This window comes from Caretta caretta, chromosome 3 (assembly GCF_965140235.1).
Source record: "Caretta caretta isolate rCarCar2 chromosome 3, rCarCar1.hap1, whole genome shotgun sequence".
Taxonomy (NCBI): Eukaryota; Metazoa; Chordata; order Testudines; family Cheloniidae; genus Caretta; species Caretta caretta.
In genome coordinates, this window is record NC_134208.1 from 3,962,586 (window position 1) to 3,982,424 (window position 19,839).

Genomic DNA, 19,839 nt, shown 5'->3' on the forward strand with positions numbered 1-19,839 from the left:
GCGGAGGTGAGACGCATCTGCGCTAGCTCGTACACCTATCTCCCTTCGCTGCAGCGTGACGTGAAGACGGTGGCGCTATGAACAAGGACAAACAGGGCCCCCCTCCATAGGCATATGGAGGAGGGCTCATTGCCAATGCACGCTCATGCCAAGAAGTCTGCCCGCACCGGGCAGTGCCTGGGAATCGAGTTGGTGCCGCGGGTGGAATGTTACCTCCTGAAGTTCCTCTCTGCTGGTTTCAGGCTGGGGTTGGATTTGCCAGGAGACACGGCCGCGCCCTGCCGGTGCCCGGGGAGCAGGCTTTCTGTCTCCAACGGGCCTTCGCCCTCCGACCGGTAGTTAGGACTCTCCAGAAATTCCCCGTCATTCCAGGTGCCCACGGTGCCATCCATGGCCTGGTACCTGATCTCTATGGAGATGCTGGTCTGGAACACAAACCAAACACACGCTCAGCGAGTGAGGCCAGCATGCAGGGAAGATTTATTCCTAAATACTGAGGCCAGAAGAGGCTATTAGATCATCTCACTTGACCTCCCGTGTAACGTGACGCCTGCCTTGAGCCCTCCACAGGGCATTTGGCTAAATCAGTGATACGCAGACCGAGGCGTGCTAGCCGCAAGGGGCTCTTTAATGTGTCTCCGGCAGCTCTTTGCAGCACAAGATATTAAAACACGGTGTGATTGAATTATTAAGCGATCTAAGCTATTAACCAATCAGGATGCTTTCATTAGGTTATTAACCAATTAAGTTAACTTGCACTAGGTTATTAATATATGGACGGCGTGTGAACCCCACCTTTGGGGAGGCTAGCCCCCGGGCCCGCCCCTTCTGTCCGAGGCCGTGCCCCCCACCTGCCAGCGCCCCATACCTGCCCGCAGCCGCCCAAACCACTCCGGCTGCCCAGCTGGCCTGACCCCCAAGCTGCCTGACCCCCGGGCCAGCCCAAGCTGCCCCAGGCCACCGGCTGGCCTGCACGCCGTCCCTCCCTGTCCCAGCCCCGAGCTCCAGACTGCTGGCTGGAGCTGAGCCCCTGCTAGCTTCAGGGGAGAGGGGGAGTGAGGACGGGGCCTCGGGGTGGAGCGTGGGGGGGACCACAGCCTGGGTTAGGGGAGGCTTAGCCTCCCCTGGCCTTGGATACCCGCCGCTCTAGTAAATGAAGCCACGAATTCACACACCGGGGGCTCATTTGGGTAACGCTGATCTCTAATTTGGCTCCTGAAACACGGAGGGCTAAAGCTTCTTCCAGACTGGCAGCCAGTCTGGATTCAAAAAATTGGAGAATCCACCATTTCCCTTGGCCGTTTGCTCTGATGGTTAATCACCCACACTGGTAAAAATTGGTGCCTTATTCTTCATTTGAATTTGCCTGGCTTCAGCATCCAGCCATTGGTTCTTGCTCTGCCTCACTCTGCTAGATTAAAGAGTCCTTTAGTACCTGGTATTTCTCCCCTGGAAGGTGCGTTTACACTGTAATCAAGTCACCTCTCAATCTTATTTGGAAAAGCTGAACAGATTGAGCTCCTTAAGTCTCTCATCGTAAGTCATTTTCTCCAGCCGTTCAGTTATTTCTGTGGCTCTTTTCTGTACCCTTTCGAGTTTTTCAATGGCCAGTTTAAAATGTGGACACCAAAATGTGATGTGTTATTCCAGTAGTGGTCTCACCAATCACCTCCCTGAGTACCCCCAGGTTTAGAATGATAGAATCGGAGAATCGCAGGGTTGGAAGGGACCTCAGGAGGTCATCTAGTCCCACCCCCTGCTCAAAGCAGGACCAAAAGTAACGTGAAGGAGAATGTGCCTTTTGAAGTTCTTGGAGGATAGGGGGAGAGGCTCCCTGCCACAGGGGGAGAGGCTCAAAGGCCTCACATTGGCCTTTCTTTGTCACTGCATTTTTGTCATTTTGTCACACTTTGTCACTGCAAGTGTGCCCTTATTGCCAAGAAGGCTAAGAGCATTTTGGGCTGTATAAGTAGGGGCAATGCTGGCAGATCGCGGGACGTGATCATTCCCCTCTATTCGACATTGGTGAGGCCTCATCTGGAGTACTGTGTCCAGTTTTGGGCCCCACACGACAAGAAGGATGTGGAAAAATTGGAAAACATCCAGCAGAGGGCAACAAAAATGATTAGGGGACTGGAACACATGACTTATGAGGAGAGGCTGAGGGAACTGGGACTGTTTAGTCTGCAGAAGAGAAGAATGAGGGGGGATTTGATAGCTGCTTTCAACTACCTGAAAAGTTGAAAAGTCGGGGGTTCCAGAGAGGATGGATCTAGACTGTTCTCAGTGGTAGCGGATGACAGAACAAGGAGTAATGGTCTCAAGTTGCAGTGGGGGAGGTTTAGGTTGGATATTAGGAAAAACATTTTCACTAGGAGGGTTGTGAAGCACTGGAATGGATTACCTAGGGAGATGGTGGAATCGCCTTCCTTAGAGATTTTTAAGGCCCGGCTTGACAAAGCCCTGGCTGGAATGATTTAATTGGGGATTGGTCCTGCTTTGAGCAGGGGACTGGACTAGATGACCTCCTGAGGTCCCTTCCAACCCTGATCTTCTATGCTTCTATGCATCACACCCCTGATTTCTGTTTGAGCTGCTGCATAGTCAGTTATGATTTAGAGACTGCAAGTGATCAAGTGATGCAGAAGTCACCAGGATGCAAAGATGAGGACTTTGCTTCTCACCAACAGACCTCAGAGCATTTCACAAACACTCACTTAATTCCCATTGCTACGGTGAAAAGATTTTGGCCAAAAATGATAGTTTTGTAGGAAAATAGATTTTGTTATCTAAATGGAACTTTCTGTGGGAAATACCCCATTTATGATCAGACCGTAGGGGTTTTGTCATAAAAACGAAAACTTGAAAAATGTAGCCAAAAAGCTGAAAGAAATGTTTTGTCTATATTTTTCAGGGATCTGCTCACAGCTCCTCAGGGAGACGGCTGAGTGTCATTATTAGAGCTAGTCCAAAACCGCTAATTATGTTCTGAAGGAAATTTAGAAAATTTTCCAATTAAAAAAAATCCCTGCCCCTTTTTTTGGTTTGTTTTTCTATGAAAAAAATTTGAACTAAAACCTGGGAACAAATTAGTTTTCCAAAAATGCTTTCAGATAAAAAAATAAAAATTGGTTCCAGTAAAACGTTCCCGTTTTTGTAAAACCCCCCCCAAAAAAGAACTCTCACAATTTTTTACTGATTTGTTTTCTCAGTGAAGAGCTGGAAAAATTTGACCACCATGAACAGTTCATGTTGCTCGAAAAGCCATTTAAAAAAAATCATTCACCACTGATCATTATCCCATTTTATAGACGGGGAAAGTGAGGCACAAAGATGGGACGTGACTTGCCCAAGGTCACCCAGAGAGTCAGTGGCAGAGAACAGGTCTCCTGGCTCCCAGCCCGCTTGCTCTGACTATGCTACTGTAACAGGTCTGCATCCGATTCCCTCTGGTCCCCATATGCGAATGGTCTAAAATTGCAGGTGACACATTTCTATGACTGACAAAGGAAATAGCATCTTTCAAAGCCTGGAGAAAGCCTCTTTCTAGCTCTGGTGATTACGTGGCCAGGTCTGAGAGGAGCTACTCAGTCTGGAGTTGTTCACAGGGCTTGCATCCTCACTGCCTTATCCCCTGCAGAGCGCCATGGGATGTGTGCTTAGAGCAGCAGCTCTCAATCAGGGGCATGTGTACCTTGGTGCTACGCAGAGGTCTTCCAGGTGGTACTTCAACTCATCTAGATCAGTGTTTCTCACCCCAGGGGGGTCGTGGGATGGGTTTAGGGAGGTCGCAAGTGCAGGGCTGGCATTAGTGGGTAGCAAGCAGGGCAGTTGCCTGCGGCCCCATGCAGGGCCGGCTCCAGGCACCAGCAAAGGAAGCAGGTGCCTGGGGTGGCCAATAGAAAGGGGTGGCACTCCGTCCGTCACTGGGGCGGCATGTCTGGGTCTTCAGCGGCAATTCGACGGCAGGCCCTGCCGTCCCTCTCTTCCTCTTCAGCGGCACTTTGGCGGCAGCTCAACCAGGCTTGGTTTTTTGTTTTTTTTCCTTCACCGCTTGGGGCAGCCAAAAAGCTAGAGCTGGCCCTGGCCCCACGCCACAGGGAATCCTGCAATGCTAAGTTACATGCTTCAGCCCGAGGCACCAGGACTCGGGCTTCACACGTCTGAAAGGGCTATTGTAGTCTGAAAAGGCTGAGAACCACTGGTTTAGAGAACCCATCCTCTCCCCCTATTTAACACAGTCACTGGAGCTGCAGCAGAGGGGGGTTAGAAGGAATTTACATGGCTAAATTGTCCTTTCTGTCCTAAGAAGTTGCCATGGATACTGCATGGGAAAAGGCAAGTCTAAAATTCTGCGTAGATCATATACCCCCACCAACGCAACCACTCCTGCGCAGCCCAGATTAACAGGACCGGAACACCAGAGTTCCGTCGGAGGGCGTCAGCAATTAAGGGACAATATATTCCAGGGATGTTACAGTTATCCCAAAGCAAGCGGTATGAACCCAGGAATATGAACATTAGATATATAACAAATGTGTTTCTCTCCCTCACGCGCAAACACACAGGATGCGACTCCAAGGACTTACTGAGGGACCTACGGGGGATCTAGATGCTTTTCACTCTATCATTCTGTCTGCCAAACATTTGTGCCAAATTCCCAGGAAAAGATAGTTTGGTATTGGCAATGGGGCTTTATATGTTTTTCTAAGAACGGCTCAAATGCTGGCTCATTAATCCCCACAACGTCCCTGGGAGGCAGGGAAGTATTATTTTGCAGATGGGGAAGCTGAGGCCTTGAGACCAGATGTGACTTGCCCTGGTCAAACAGTCAGTCTGTAGCGAAGCCAGAGTTAGGTCACTTCTCCTCTTGGTCTCCAGTCCTGCACTGAGTCCTCTAGTTACAGATTCATAGAGTTTACAGCCAGAAGGGACCAGTAGGTCCTCACAAGTTACAGAGTTTCACCCAGGTACCCTGTCCTGAGCCCAGTGACTTGTGTGTGGCTAACACTTCTTCCATAGAGGCCTCCAATCTGGATCTGAAGACATCCCCCACTTCCCTTGGTAGTTTGTTCCAATAGCTAATAACCCTCCCCATTGAAAATGTGTGGAATTTCTCTGGCTTTAGCTTCCAGCCGTTGGTTTTTTGTTCGTCTTTCTGCACCAGACTGAAGCATCCTTTAGTACCTAGTATTTCTTCTCCAGGAAGCTCCTTATATACAGGCTTGGCAGAATTCAATTTTTTTTTAACAATTTCCATGGATAATATCGATGTTTATTTTTAAGCATTAAAATAGTTTTTAGTGATTTAAATTTTCACAGCTGTGCAGAATCGTGGGTTTTAAAGTATTTTTTCTCTATTTTTATCAATTTAAGTTTTCACAGTTGCAGGAAATTGGGGGCGGGGGCAGGCGATGTGGGAGATCAGACAAGAATCACTTAATGACAGGAGACACTGCGATTCAAAAAGTGAAAACTTTACAACCTTTAAAACATAAATGGGTAAACATCACAGGTCAAAACATACGAAGTAAATATCCTCAGATCAAACTAAGAAGTCCTCAAGCAGCATTTTCTTACGTTGCCTACCTGTCAATGTCAAGTATCCTGGGTGGAAGTCTTTTCCCCTGGGTGGATGCGGGTACGGTTAAAGTGAAGTGTATTGACATTTACTAATAAAAATCGAATGCTTCCCAATCTATTTACACCCCATGCTCAAGTCACCTCTCCATCTCCTTTTTGGTAAATTAAATAGATTGAGTTCTTTAAGTCTCTCACTGCAAGGTGTCTTCTCCAGTCCTCGACTCATTCCTTTGGCTCCTTCCTGTCCCCTCTCCCATTTTTCAACCGCCAGTTTAAGGACTGGACACCCGAGCGGGATGCAGGATTCCAGCATCGCTCTCACCCTTGCCGCACACAGAGGTGAAATCAGCTTCCTAGTCTTCTAGTCCTCACGTTTGCGAGCAGCTGGCACACTGGAAGCATTTTCCCCCTATGGTTTTTAAATTTATCAGGAAATTATGGATCCCTGTTTTTCAAAATGTCAGCCTTTTTGCATAGAAATAATTCAGAAGATGATGGGCGGTCTGTATAAGAGGCCTGGGGAGGCTAAGCCTCCCCCCAAAAGGCTGGCCATGCAGGTGGGCAAATGCCGCGGATGTAGCATGGGTCACCTCCCTTTGGAGGCGTGTCGGCCTGCCGCCTTTGGAGCGCCGGAAGCGAAGCTCCCTAGAAGTGGGGGGCCACTGGTGCCCAGACCATGACCCTGTCCACACTCTGGCCTGAGACCCTGCCCCCTCTCTGCCTTCTCCCCCAAGGCCCCGCCCTTGCCCCGCCTCTTCCCCCTAAGCCCCCCTCCCACGACACAGAGGAGTGGGCGGGCGGCCGGGCCTTGGGGGAAGAGGCGGAGAGGAGTGAGTGGCAGAGGGGTGAGGTGGGCCTCAGAGGAAAAGGAGTGGGAGAGGAGTGGGAGGAGTCTAGGGGGGAAGAGGCAGAGTCGGGGCGGGGCCATAGTCCAGGCACTAGTGGCCCCCCCACTTCTAGGGAGCTGTGTGTAAGCCTCCCCAAATGGAAGACTCACTTGCCACCTATGCAGAAGCCGCTTAACTTCAAAGCGTCTCATGCAGCCCAGCAGGGAACAGCTGTTGGTTGATTCAGTTTGACAAATATATTTTAATGATGCCGGGTTAAAAACACAAGGGCTGACCCGAAGGCAGTCGGAGTTTCCCCCACTGACTTCAGTGGGCTTTGGATCAGGCCCTAAGTCATTAAAACATAGTTTTCATACCTACATGGTATGGAACAGCGGGAAATTTCATCATTGCCAAGGGCACACAGTCGACTGTAGAGCTGGGACCGAGTAGGGTCTCCAAGTCCTTGTTCCCAGGCTTCTAGTCTGCCAGCAATGGTGCGCTCTGCTCTGCTCTGCTTGTTTCTGGGGAGCACGATGTGCCAATGTGCATTGGACAGGCCACGTTAGCTCCCTGCAGACCTAGTCTGCCATTCCCTGGAGCAGCGTAGAGCTCAGGGCTCTGATAAAGCCACGGGACCAGGTTTTATGCATCATCTGAAAGTACCCCAGAAATGGGGTATGTCTGCACTTCGAGCTGGGGTGTAATTCCACTCAGTTTTCAGCTTGCTAGCATGATCAGCACCAGCACAGGTAACAAGAACAGGAGGACTTGTGGCACCTTAGAGACTAACCAATTTATTGGAGCATGAGCTTTCATGGGCTACAGCCCACTTCATCCGATGCATTCAGTGGAAAATACAGTGGGGAGATTTATATACACAGAGAACATGAAACAATGGGTGTTACCATACACACTGGAACGAGAATGATCGCTTAAGGTGAGCTATTACCAGCAGGAGAGCGGGGGAGGGGGGGGATGGGGGGGGACCTTTTGTAGTGATAATCAAGGTGGGCCATTTCCAGCAGTTGACAAGAATGTCTGAGGAACAGTGGGGGGTGGGGTGAGGGAAATAAACATGGGGAAATAGTTTTACTTTGTGTAATGATCCATCCACTTCCAGTCTTTATTCAAGCCTAAGTTAATTGTATCCAGTTTGCAAATTAATTCCAATTCCGCAGTCTCTCGTTGGAGTCTGTTTTTGAAGTTTTTTTGTTGAAGAATTGCCACTTTTAGGTCTGTAATCGAGTGATCAAAGAGATTGAAGTGTTCTCCAACTGGTTTCTGAATGTTATGATTCCTGATGTCAGATTTGTGTCCATTTATTCTTTTACGTAGAGACTGTCCGGTTTGGCCAATGTACATGGCAGAGGGGCATTGCTGGCACATGATGGCATATATCACACTGGTAGATGCACAGGTGAACGATAGTGTGGCTGATGTGATTAGGCCCTATGATGGTGTCCCCTGAATAGATATGTGGGTACAGTTGGCAACGGGCTTTGTTGCAAGGATAGGGTCCTGGGTTAGTGGTTCTGTTGTGTGGTGTGTGGTTGCTGGTGAGTATTTGCTTCAGGTTGGGGGCTGTCTGTAAGCAAGGACTGGCCTGGCTCCCAAGATCTGTGAGAGTGATGGGTCGTCCTTCAGGATAGGTTGTAGATCCCTGATGATGTGCTGGAGAGGTTTTAGTTGGGGGCTGAAGGTGATGGTTAGTGGTGTTCTGTTAGTTTCTTTGTTGGGCCTGTCCTGTAGTAGGTGACTTCTGGGTACTCTTCTGCCTCTGTCAATTTGTTTCTTCACTTCCGCAGGTGGGTATTGTAGTTGTAAGAATGCTTGATAGAGATCTTGTAGGTGTTTGTCTCTGTCTGAGGGGTTGGAGCAAATTCGGCTGTATCATAGAGCTTGGCTGTAGACAATGGATCGTGTGGTGTGATCTGGATGAAAGCTGGAGGCATGTAGGTAGGAATAGTGGTCAGTAGGTTTCCGGTATAGGGTGTTGTTTATGTGACCATTGCTTACTAGCACTGTAATGTCCAGGAAGTGGATCTCTTGTGTGGACTAGTCCAGGCTGAGATTGATGGTGGGATGGAAATTGTTGAAGTCATGGTCGAATTCCTCCAGGGCTTCTTTTCCATGGGTCCAGATGATGAAGATGTCATCAATATAGCGCAAGTAGAGCAGGGGCATTAGGGGATGAGAGCTGTATTTTCCTCTGAATGCATCCGATGAAGTGAGCTGTAGCTCACAAAAGCTCATGCTCAAATAAATTGGTTAGTCTCTAAGGTGCCACAAGTCCTCCTTTTCTTTTTGCAAATACAGACTAACACGGCTGCTGCTCTGAAACTAGCACAGGTGTGTCTCCTCAAGATGGGAATTCCACTGCCATCTCAGAGTGTAGACACACATCCATAGTTTCATACCTCTTGACCCTGGATGAGCCGTCATGAGAAATCAGTAAAATCTGACGGGGAAAGGCTGCCAAGATTTGGAGATTCCGGGGCATAGGTGGACACTAGAGGGCGACAGTCTCACGTGCACTCATGCAGCTCTGTCATTCCCCCCAGCAGGGGGCAGCGGTGCCACACGCGCACATTGCAGGAGGACAGAAAGCGGCCACTGTTGTCTGTCACCTACCCGAATGGCGGAGTTATTGTCGTCTATTAAAGTGTCCGTCACCTCCAGCTGGCCTTCCTCCACCACCTTCTGCAGGACCATCCGGAATGTGCCGATGAGTCTAGGAAACAAACGGGAGAGGGGGTGAGGAGTCGCAGGCTGGGCGAATTCCTGGGCCCTAGAGAGGCGGTGAATCCCCGCCAGCCCAACGCGGCCATCAAAGGGAAGGGAACTCCCCTGCCCAGCTGCCATTGGAGCTGGGGGAGGGCGTCTTTATAATCAGAGGCTTCATTTCCATTGCCACCTTGGTATATATTTGCCTAGCTCTGGGGGAGACTTTCAAAAGGTGCAAGATCCATGGACAGTCCAGGATGATCCCCGCAGCAGGTGCTGTCCCCAGCCTGGTGCTCATGGCTGGGATACCCCATTACAGACACAAGCAGAAGGCACAGGGTGCTGGAAACCTCCCTGAAATTACCCAGGAAGGCAGGAGCTTGGAGGCAGAACATAAACTGGCTAGCACAGGGTCCAACGAGTTAGGGAACTGCCAGGAATAATCAGCCCTGGATTGGTCACCTGGGCTGGGGAGGGATGGGACCAGCTGGGGCCGTTTTCCATCTCTAATTCCTATAGGCCCGCAGGAAACGTACTGGCGTGGAGTATCTGAGCACCATCTAGTGGCTGAGCCCACAGAACAGCTCCGACTCCTGCTAGCGAAGGGAGCTTAAGCTGTAGCGGAGGCCTGAGGACCACAGCTCTCAGCCCACCTCCCAGGTGCGTCATCTCGCTCATCCTTTCCTCCGCGGTTGGCAGCACAGGGGGTCGCTGCAGCGTGTGGACGGGCTTGTACAGTCAACGCGCCCCCTGGAGTCAGTGGCCATGGAGCCTGAGCCATAGGGTGACCAGATATCCCAATTTTATAGAGACAGTCCCGATTTTGGGGGCTTTTTCTTATATAAGCTCCTATTATCCCCCCCACCCCCGTCCCAATTTTTCACACTTGCTGTCTGGTCACCCTACTGAGCCAGCACTGCAGAATTACACCCCGGCGGCCAGATGCTGTGGCAAACTGGCCCCTCATCCTCCAGCGAGGCCCCTCGGCTCTGCAGTTTGCTAGCGTGGCAGCCTGGAACTCCAGCATCATTAGCAAGTAAATTAACCAGCGGCCATGTCTGTCAGATGACACGGGGAAATGAATACAACGCTCAGCGTCAATGCCCCTGGGCTGTCTCAGCAGGAGTGGCAGAAGGTCCCTAAAAGTGGTGGTGGTGGGGCACTGGTGCCCAAACTGTGGCCCCGACCCCCTTTCTCCCTAAGCCCCCACCCCCACACTACCCCTTCCCCCTAGGCCCTGCTCCCATGCCACCTCTTCCCCCCAGGACCCTGCCCCTTGCTTGCTCCTCTCTACCCCCTCCCCCTGTCGCTTGCCCTCACATCCGGTAAAATGTGGGAAGGCCTAGCGCTCCCACTTTTAGAAGTGGACCGGCCATGGTGCCCTCCCCCTCCCTGTTCCCTGTATCTCAGCATCGGTTCAGTTTATTTGATGCTGCTCCGTTTGAGGCTGCTGTTTCTTGCTTTGCATTTTTGGCGTGGCACCAGAACGATCTGTGCACCTCACCAGGCCACACGAAACGAGCAATGCTGCAAACGAGGCCACCTATTAAACACCGAGCTGCTTATAACCCAGCAGAAGGCCTGGCACAAAGCATGTGCTACGCTCTCCCTTACCGTCGGATCTGCAGTGCTGATAAAGATCCTCCTGCTATCCCAGAGCTACAGACAATGTATCTGGAGGGCTTGTCAGAAATAATTTCACAGTGCTCAGCTCGCTGGGGCCAGTGAGAACACTGCCATTAATTACAGTCTCTTCCTTCTTCCTTGTAAGCCTCAGGGCATTGTTCAGTCTCAGGGCAGTGATCTATCTAACCACTGTTTCACAGAGGAAGGAGAATCATAGAATCATAGAATACCCGGGTTGGAAGGGACCCCAGGAGGTCATCTAGTCCAACCCCCTGCCCAGAGCAGGACTAATCAATTAATTAATTAAATCATCCCAGCCAGGGCTTTGTCAAGTTGGACCTTAAAAACTTCTCAGGAAGAAGATTCCACCACCTCCCTAGGTAACCCATTCCAGTGTTTCACCACCTTCCTAGTGAAAAAGTTTTTCCTAATATCCAACCTAAATCTCCCCCACTGCAACTTGAGACCATTACTCCTTGTTCTGTCATCTGCTACCACTGAGAACAGTCTAGATCCATCCTCTCTGGAGCCCCCTTTCAGGTAGTTAAAAGCAGCTATCAAATCCCCCCTCATTCTTCTCTTCTGCAGACTAAACAATCCCAGTTCCCTCAGCCTTTCCTCATAAGTCATGTGTTCCAGTCTCCTAATCATTTTTGTTGCCCTCCGCTGGATGCTTTCCAATTTTTCCACATCCTTCTTGTAGTGTGGGGCCCCAAACTGGACACAGTACTCCAGATGAGGCCTCACCAATGTCGAATAGAGGGGAATGATCACGTCCCTCGATCTGCTGGCAATGCCCCTACGTATACATCCCAAAATGCCATTGGCCTTCTTGGCAACAAGGGCACCCTATTGACTCATATCCAGCTTCTCGTCCACTGTAACCCCTAGGTCCTTTTCTGTAGAACTGCTGCCGAGCCATTCGGTCCCTAGTCTGTAGCAGTGTATGAGATTCTTTCATCCTAAGTGCAGGACTCTGCACTTGTCCTTGTTGAACCTCATCAGATTTCTTTTGGCCCAATCCTCTAATTTGTCTAGGTCCCTCTGTATCCTATCCCTACCCTCCAGCGTATCTACCTCTCCTCCCAGTTTAGTGTCATCTGCAAACTTGCTGAGGGTGCAATCCACACCATCCTCCAGATCATTTATGAAGATATTGAACAAAACCGGCCCCAGGACCGACCCTTGGGGCACTCCACTAGATACCAGCTGCCAACTAGACATGGAGCCATTGATCTCTACCCGTTGAGCCCGACAATCTAGCCAGCTTTCTATCCACCTTATTGTCCATTCATCCAGCCCATACTTCTTTAACTTGCTGACAAGAATACTGGGGGAGACCGTGTCAAAAGCTTTGCTAAAGTCAAGGAACAACACGTCCACCACTTTCCCCTCATCCACAGAGCCAATTATCTCATCATAGAAGGCAATTAGATTAGTCAGGCATGATTCTATGATTCTATGATTCTATGATTCTATGACTTGCCCTTGGTGAATCCATGCTGACTGTTCCTGATCACTTTCCTCTCCTCTAAGTGCTTCAGAATTGATTCCTTGAGGATCTGCTCCATGATTTTTCCGGGGACTGAGGTGAGGCTGACTGGCCTGTAGTTTCCAGGATCCTCCTTCTTCCCTTTTTTAAAGATGGGCACGACATTAGCCTTTTTCCTGTAGTCCGGGACCTCCCCCAACTCACTGGGCTCACTGGGCTTCAGATTGGTCCCCACGCTGGCTAGCTAATGAATTTAGCCGGTGCCCTGCATCATAGTATCTGAGCACCTGACAGTCTTCACTGTATGTATCCTCACAGCACCCTTGTGAGGCACAGTGGGGCTGTTACCCCACTGTGCATATGGGAAACTGAGGCAGAGAGAGACTATGGTTACGTCGACACTGCAAAAAAAGAAGAATACCCTGCAGCAGTGAGTCGGGGTCTACAAAACCAGCAATATAGGCGTTCCCACGTGGGCTGGAGCTCGAGCCCTGAGCTCCACCCTCCTCGCTGGGTTTCACAGCCTGAGCAGGCCCATCGACACAGCTGGCTTAGCACCGTAGTGCAGGACCGTAGACCCGGGCTCTCCGACTCACTGTCACGGGGTTTTTTCGCAGCGTAGGCAGACCCTGCATGTCTTGGCTAAGGTCACTCAGGGAATGTGCAGCAAAGCAGGGAATGGAGCCTGAGTCACCCAACTCCCAAGCCAGCGGGCCCTTCGTCCTTCCTGTCACCAGCCCAGCTCTGCTCTGCAATGAGACACTGCTTCTGAACAACTCTTAGATCATCAATCACTTGCCCCTCAGGCCATGTCTACACGACACCCCTCCATGCAGCCGCCCCAGTAATTACATCGCTCCTGTGCATCTCCTCTTTGCTCCTTGTATCGGCCGTATGTGTCCTCCCCAGGAGCTCTTGCTGTACTGTCAGCGGGGGCCATTGTGGGATGGCTCCTGGAGGCCAGTGTCTGCACTGACATTGTGTCGATCTAACTACATCGCCCGTGACTCTACACTGCTCAGGGAGGTGGAGTTTTTAAGTCGGCGTAGTGGGGCAGTTACATCAGCGGGAGCCAAATTTAAGTGTAGACACGTGCAGAGTTAGGTGGACATAAGCTGCCCTGTAGTGTTGAGTAAACCAGACCTCAGTGACTTCAGATCCAGGCTCATGTGGGACCTTCAGCCTACCTCTTCCAACCCCTTTGCTATTCCCTCTGCATTCACATCCCTGGAAACACCATAGTTTGCCTAAGGGTTTGGAGACTGGCTGCTCTTCGCACCAGTCGCTGTGGTCCTGTGTGAACACACTCACGTAGCCAGGTCGGAGCAGGAGAAGCCTTTATGCGTTATTGGCTAGTCTCACATTTTTTTAAAGTTTCGGTTATCCAATCAGGGAACAGAAATAATACCATGTGACCAATCACCGGGCCACTAATTGAACTGTTCATGAGCAACAAAGATGGTAGAGTTGATTTGACCAAACCACCTGGCAAAATGTGCTTGTTTGGCCAGCACCATCCAGCCATAGCAACGGGGAGATCCTCCCTGAGCCCTTGTCTCAGAACCTAAGAGATGCCCCAGATGATCCATCCCTCCAGCCTGGTGACATGCCTTCTGCTGATGCTTTAGAAGAAGGCAAGCCCACCTGTCCAATGGAGCAACGCTGCCCATTTGGTGGGAGACTCTTCCTCTGTCGGAGAGGTCTATTAGTGTCACGTGCGAGGGACCCTTTGCCGCCTCACCCCTGAGATTCCATGTTGAGCGAGCTCAGAGATACCAGCGTTCAGCTGTTGTGTATTCATTTAAGATGCCATGTAGCCCATTAAACATGAATTGCGTGTGTATTTCATTCCGCTGTGTATGCAATGAATAATGTATGGCCACCTCAAACAGAGACCTGGATCTTCTTTCAAGTGTACTTTCAAGTATCATGAGAAAGACTGAGGCAGAGCCTATATTTCCCCCAATGGTCAAAGAATTGGTAATACTCTGTGTAATCCTAGAGCCTTGCTAAAAGCTTGAAAAGGTTTCCTCAATGCAATGCATTTATTGGTTTAAAATTCCAGCATGTGACGGCCCTAAGGGAGTAAAAACACAATCTTGGAATAAATTCACACGCACCTAGGACTTCATGGATGTCACTGGGCTGCACTCCACAGACACTGGGACCTTCATGGCAGCAGTGAGGACAGAACTCAGATGTGCCTACCCCAGAAACCCAATCCCCTGCCACTCAAATGAAGAGAGTCTCCATTCGCTGTTAGCACTATAGTGCCTATGACACACATAGTTCTGATTCCTTCCTTTAGATGGCAGTGGTAGCACATAAACATTATGCCTGCGCATTACAATAATGCAGCACATTTCATCTGAGGAATTGTGACGATGTGACGCAGCAGGGAGGGGGGAGTGTTGACCTGGGAATGGGCCCTGGGGATGGGAGACCTGAGAGCCTGTCACCTGAGCCAGGAGGGGGAGGTAACACATCTGCCCAGGAATGTGAAGACAGGCTGCAGGAGAGAGCCTGCGGGGGGGGCGGGGGGGCGGCTGGGGTCTAAGCTCCCTGCTCCCCCAGAAGGACTTGACTGAGGGGTCCTGGGTGTGCCCACAAGCTCTGTTTTGGACTGTGTTCCTGTTGTCCAATAAACCTTCTGTTTTACTGGCTGGCTGAGAGTCTCAGTGAATCCCTGGAAGAGGGGTGCAGGGCCTGGACTCCCCCACACTCCGTGACAGGAATGTAAAGTTCTTTAACAAACATCAGTTTCACAAATCTTGGGTAAGTAATATTAACCCCACTGACAAGTGGGGAAACTGAGGCACAGAGTAAGGTCAAGTCACTTGCCTGGTGTGACACATGGAGATAGTAACAAAGCTGGGAAGAGAAGCCAAGAGTCCTGACTCTTGTCCCTCTGGTGCATGGGGTCAGGTGAACAGTGCAGGGAATCAGATACCTCTGCTGATGACCTGTAGCGACGTTAACCATCCCGCCAGGCACAGGTATGTGCCCTGCGCTCCAGCAGCCCACAGAACACGCCAGACCAAAACCCTGGAACGCAGCAGCACAAACTCCGCACAGAGCCAACAAGCTGGCCTGGATCTGAACTCGGAAACACAGGCCCATGGGATCCTCCCCACCACCGGAATACACTGATGGGGCGGGAGGAGAAGCAGAGAGAATCTGAACTTATCTGGCCTGCTGCATGGATCTAAAATACTTGAAGACCTGGAGCTAGGGGCCCAGATTTTTCAAGGCATTCAGGTGCCAAACTCCCATTGAAACAAACGGTTTTAGGTACCTAAACATCTTTAAAAAGCTGGCCCTTACTTACTACACCAGAGGCTAGTAAAACCTTCAGGCCAGATTCACCCCTGCTGTAATGCCACTGAGTTCTAGCTGTGGGAGGGCAAAGCAGAATTGGTATTTGCAGTGCTCGCAACTGAATATAACATAAGAACGACCATGCTGTGTCAGACCAAAGGTCCATCTAGCCCAGTATCCTGCCTTCCGACAGTGGCCAATGCCAGGTGCCCCAGAGGGAATGACCAGAACAGGGAATCCTCAAGTGATCTGATAACAAGTGATCAAGTGAACTGAGAACAACCTGTTAGTGGCAACGCATGACTCCACACAGAGCACCGCCGGCTGTGTCGGGCCTGGGAGCAGCATGTGTCAGGCCCGGGTCACTGGGTACTTTGGCAGGGCATGCCCCAGGGTCACGGTGCGGCAGCCCATCTCAGCTTCTGCGAAGCGCTCGAGAGAACGGTGCCCAGGCTGCCTGCTTAGCCTGCTCCTGCAGCTGCTGCCGGGCAGAGTCCGGACACTCAGACACTCACCTGCCGCAGCGGGCAGGATGCCCAGCGCATAAGCCGAAAGTCGTAGAGGTGAATGGCTAGTTCAATGAGTCTGTGCTGCTGGCTGGCTGCTCCATCGGCTTCACTAGCACGGATCCCTGTGTGTGAACGAACCCCAAAGGGACCCCAGCACAGGCTGGAGAGTCTGTACTTCAGATCTTGACTTTAGCAAAGCTTTTGACACGGTCTCCCACAGTATTCTTGTCAGCAAGTTAAGGAAGTATGGGCTGGATGAATGCACTACAAGGTGGGTAGAAAGCTGGCTAGATTGTCGGGCTCAACGGGTAGTGATCAATGGCTCCATGTCTAGTTGGCAGCCGGTATCAAGTGGAGTGCCCCAAGGGTCGGTCCTGGGGCCGGTTTTGTTCAATATCTTCATAAATGATCTGGAGGATGGTGTGGATTGCACTCTCAGCAAATTTGCGGATGATACTAAACTGGGAGGAGTGGTAGATACGCTGGAGGGGAGGGATAGGATACAGAAGGACCTAGACAAATTGGAGGATTGGGCCAAAAGAAATCTGATGAGGTTCAATAAGGATAAGTGCAGGGTCCTGCACTTAGGACGGAAGAACCCAATGCACAGCTACAGACTAGGGACCGAATGGCTAGGCAGCAGTTCTGCGGAAAAGGACCTAGGGGTGACAGTGGACGAGAAGCTGGATATGAGTCAGCAGTGTGCCCTTGTTGCCAAGAAGGCCAATGGCATTTTGGGATGTATAAGTAGGGGCATAGCGAGCAGATCGAGGGACGTGATCGTTCCCCTCTATTCGACATTGGTGAGGCCTCATCTGGAGTACTGTGTCCAGTTTTGGGCCCCACACTTCAAGAAGGATGTGGATAAATTGGAGAGAGTCCAGCGAAGGGCAACAAAAATGATTAGGGGTCTGGAACACATGAGTTATGAGGAGAGGCTGAGGGAGCTGGGATTGTTTAGCCTGCAGAAGAGAAGAATGAGGGGGGATTTGATAGCTGCTTTCAACTACCTGAAAGGGGGTTCCAAAGAGGATGGCTCTAGACTGTTCTCAATGGTAGCAGATGACAGAACGAGGAGTAATGGTCTCAAGCTGCAGTGGGGGAGGTTTAGATTGGATATTAGGAAAAACTTTTTCACTAAGAGGGTGGTGAAACACTGGAATGCGTTACCTAGGGAGGTGGTAGAATCTCCTTCCTTAGAGGTTTTTAAGGTCAGGCTTGACAAAGCCCTGGCTGGGATGATTTAACTGGGAATTGGTCCTGCTTCGAGCAGGGGGTTGGACTAGATGACCATCTGGGGTCCCTTCCAACCCTTATATTCTATGATTCTATGATTCTATGATCCAGCTGCAGGAGCGGCTCTTAGCCTCTGTGTCTTGGTTACTCCATATATGAAATGGGAATAATGGGAAGGGGGATGAGGTGGACGAGGCTTTCTTCCGGCAACTTGCAGAAGTTACTAGATTGCACTCCCTGGTTCTCATGGGAGACTTCAATCACCCTGATATCTGCTGGGAGAGCAATACAGCGGTGCACAGACAATCCAGGAAGTTTTTGGAAAATGTAGGGGACAATTTCCTGGTGCAAGTGCTGGAGGAACCAATGAGGGGCAGAGCTCTTCATGACCTGCTGCTCACGCACCGGGAAGAATTAGTAGGGGAAGCAAAAGTGGATGGGAACCTGGGAGGCAGTGACCATGAGATGGTCAAGTTCAGGATCCTGACACAAGGAAGAAAGGAGAGCAGCAGAATACGGACTCTGGACTTCAGAAAAGCAGACTTTGACTCCCTCAGGGAACTGATGGGCAAGATCCCTGGGAGAATAACATGAGGGGGAAAGGAGTCCAGGAGAGCTGGCTGTATTTTAAAGAATCCTTATTGATATTACAGGGGCAAACCATCCCGATGTGTAGAAAGAATAGTAAATATGGCAGGTGACCAGCTTGGCTTAACAGTGAAATCCTTGCTGATCTTAAATACAAAAAAGAAGCTTACAAGAAGTGGAAGATTGGACAAATGACCAGGGATGAGTATAAAAATATTGCTCGGGCATGCAGGAGTGAAATCAGGAGGGCCAAATCACACCTGGAGCTGCAGCTAGCAAGAGATGTTAAGAGTAACAAGAAGGGTTTCTTCAGGTATGTTGGCAACAAGAAGAAAGCCAAGGAAAGTGTGGGCCCCTTACTGAATGAGGGAGGCAACCTAGTGACAGAGGATGTGGATAAAGCTAATGTACTCAATGCTTTTTTTGCCTCTGTCTTCACGAACAAGGTCAGCTCCCAGACTACTGCACTGGGCTGCACAGCATGGGGAGGAGGTGACCAGCACTCTGTGGAGAAAGAAGTGGTTCGGGACTATTTAGAAAAGCTGGACATGCACAAGTCCATGGGGCCGGATGTGTTGCATCCGAGAGTGCTAAAGGAGTTGGCGGATGTGATTGCAGAGCTATTGGCCATTATCTTTGAAAACTCATGGCGATCGGGGGAAGCCCCGGACGACTGGAAAAAGGCTAATGTAGTGCCCATCTTTAAAAAAGGGAAGAAGGAGGATCCTGGGAACTACAGGCCAGTCAGCCTCACCTCAGTCCCCGGAAAAATCATGGAGCAGGTCCTCAAGGAATCAATTCTGAAGCACTTAGAGGAGAGGAAAGTGATCAGGAAGAGTCAGCATGGATTCACCAAAGGCAAGTCATGCCTGACTAATCTAATTGCCTTCTATGATGAGAGGTTCTGTGGATGAAGGGAAATCAGTGGACATGTTGTTCCTTGACTTTAGCAAAGCTTTTGACACGGTCTCCCCCAGTATTCTTGCCAGCAAGTTAAAGAAGTATGGGCTGGATGAATGGATGATAAGGTGGATAGAAAGCTGGCTAGATTGTCGGGCTCAACGGGTAGAGATCAATAGCTCCATGTCTAGTTGGCAGCCGGTATCAAGTGGAGTGCCCCAAGGGTCGGTCCTGGGGCCGGTTTTGTTCAATATCTTCATAAATGATCTGGAGGATGGTGTGGATTGCACTCTCAGCAAATTTGCAGATGACACTAAACTGGGAGGAGAGGTAGATACGCTGGAGGGTAGGGATAGGATACAGAGGGCCCTAGACAAACTGGAGGATTGGGCCAAAAGAAATCTGATGAGGTTCAACAAGAACAAGTGCAGAGTCCTGAACTTAGGACGGAAGAACCCAATGCACAGCTACAGACTAGGGACCGACTGGCTTGGCAGCAGTTCTGCAGAAAAGGACCTAGGGGTTACAGTGGACGAGAAGCTGGATATGAGTCAACAGGATGCCCTTGTTGCCAAGAAGGCCAATGGCATTTTGGGATGTATAAGTAGGGGCATAGTGAGCAGATCGAGGGACGTGATCGTTCCCCTCTATTCGACACTGGTGAGGCCTCATCTGGAGTACTGTGTCCAGTTTTGGGCCCCACACTACAAGAAGGATGTGGAAAAATTGGAAAGAGTCCAGCGGAGGGCAACAAAATGATTAGGGGACTGGAACACGTGACTTATGAGGAGAGGCTGAGGGAACTGGGATTGTTTAGTCTGCAGAAGAGAAGAATGAGGGGGGATTTGATAGCTGCTTTCAACTACCTGAAAGCGGGTTCCAAAGAGGATGGCTCTAGTCTGTTCTCAGTGGTAGAAGAGGACAGAACAAGGAGTAATGGTCTCAAGTTGCAGTGGGGGAGATTTAGGTTGGATATTAGCAAAAACTTTTCACTAGGAGGGTGGTGAAACACTGGAATGGGTTACCTAGGGAG

The 19,839-nt window shown here is 50.3% G+C and overlaps 1 protein-coding gene across 7 annotated transcripts in view; it reads right to left on the reverse strand.

The window, feature by feature from the left end:
* Positions 1-19,839, reverse strand: part of OTOF (otoferlin) — a 198,887-nt gene that overhangs the window by 94,766 nt on the left and 84,282 nt on the right. For 6 of the 7 annotated variants that reach the window (XM_048846046.2, XM_048846042.2, XM_048846045.2 and 3 more), the window contains exons 4-5: positions 9,045-9,144; positions 214-425 (exon numbers count right to left, since the gene is read on the reverse strand). In XM_048846046.2, the coding sequence (XP_048702003.2) occupies positions 214-425; positions 9,045-9,144 (312 nt within the window). The remainder of the gene's footprint in view (positions 1-213; positions 426-9,044; positions 9,145-19,839) is intronic. The other variant, XM_075126282.1, reaches the window with a different exon arrangement.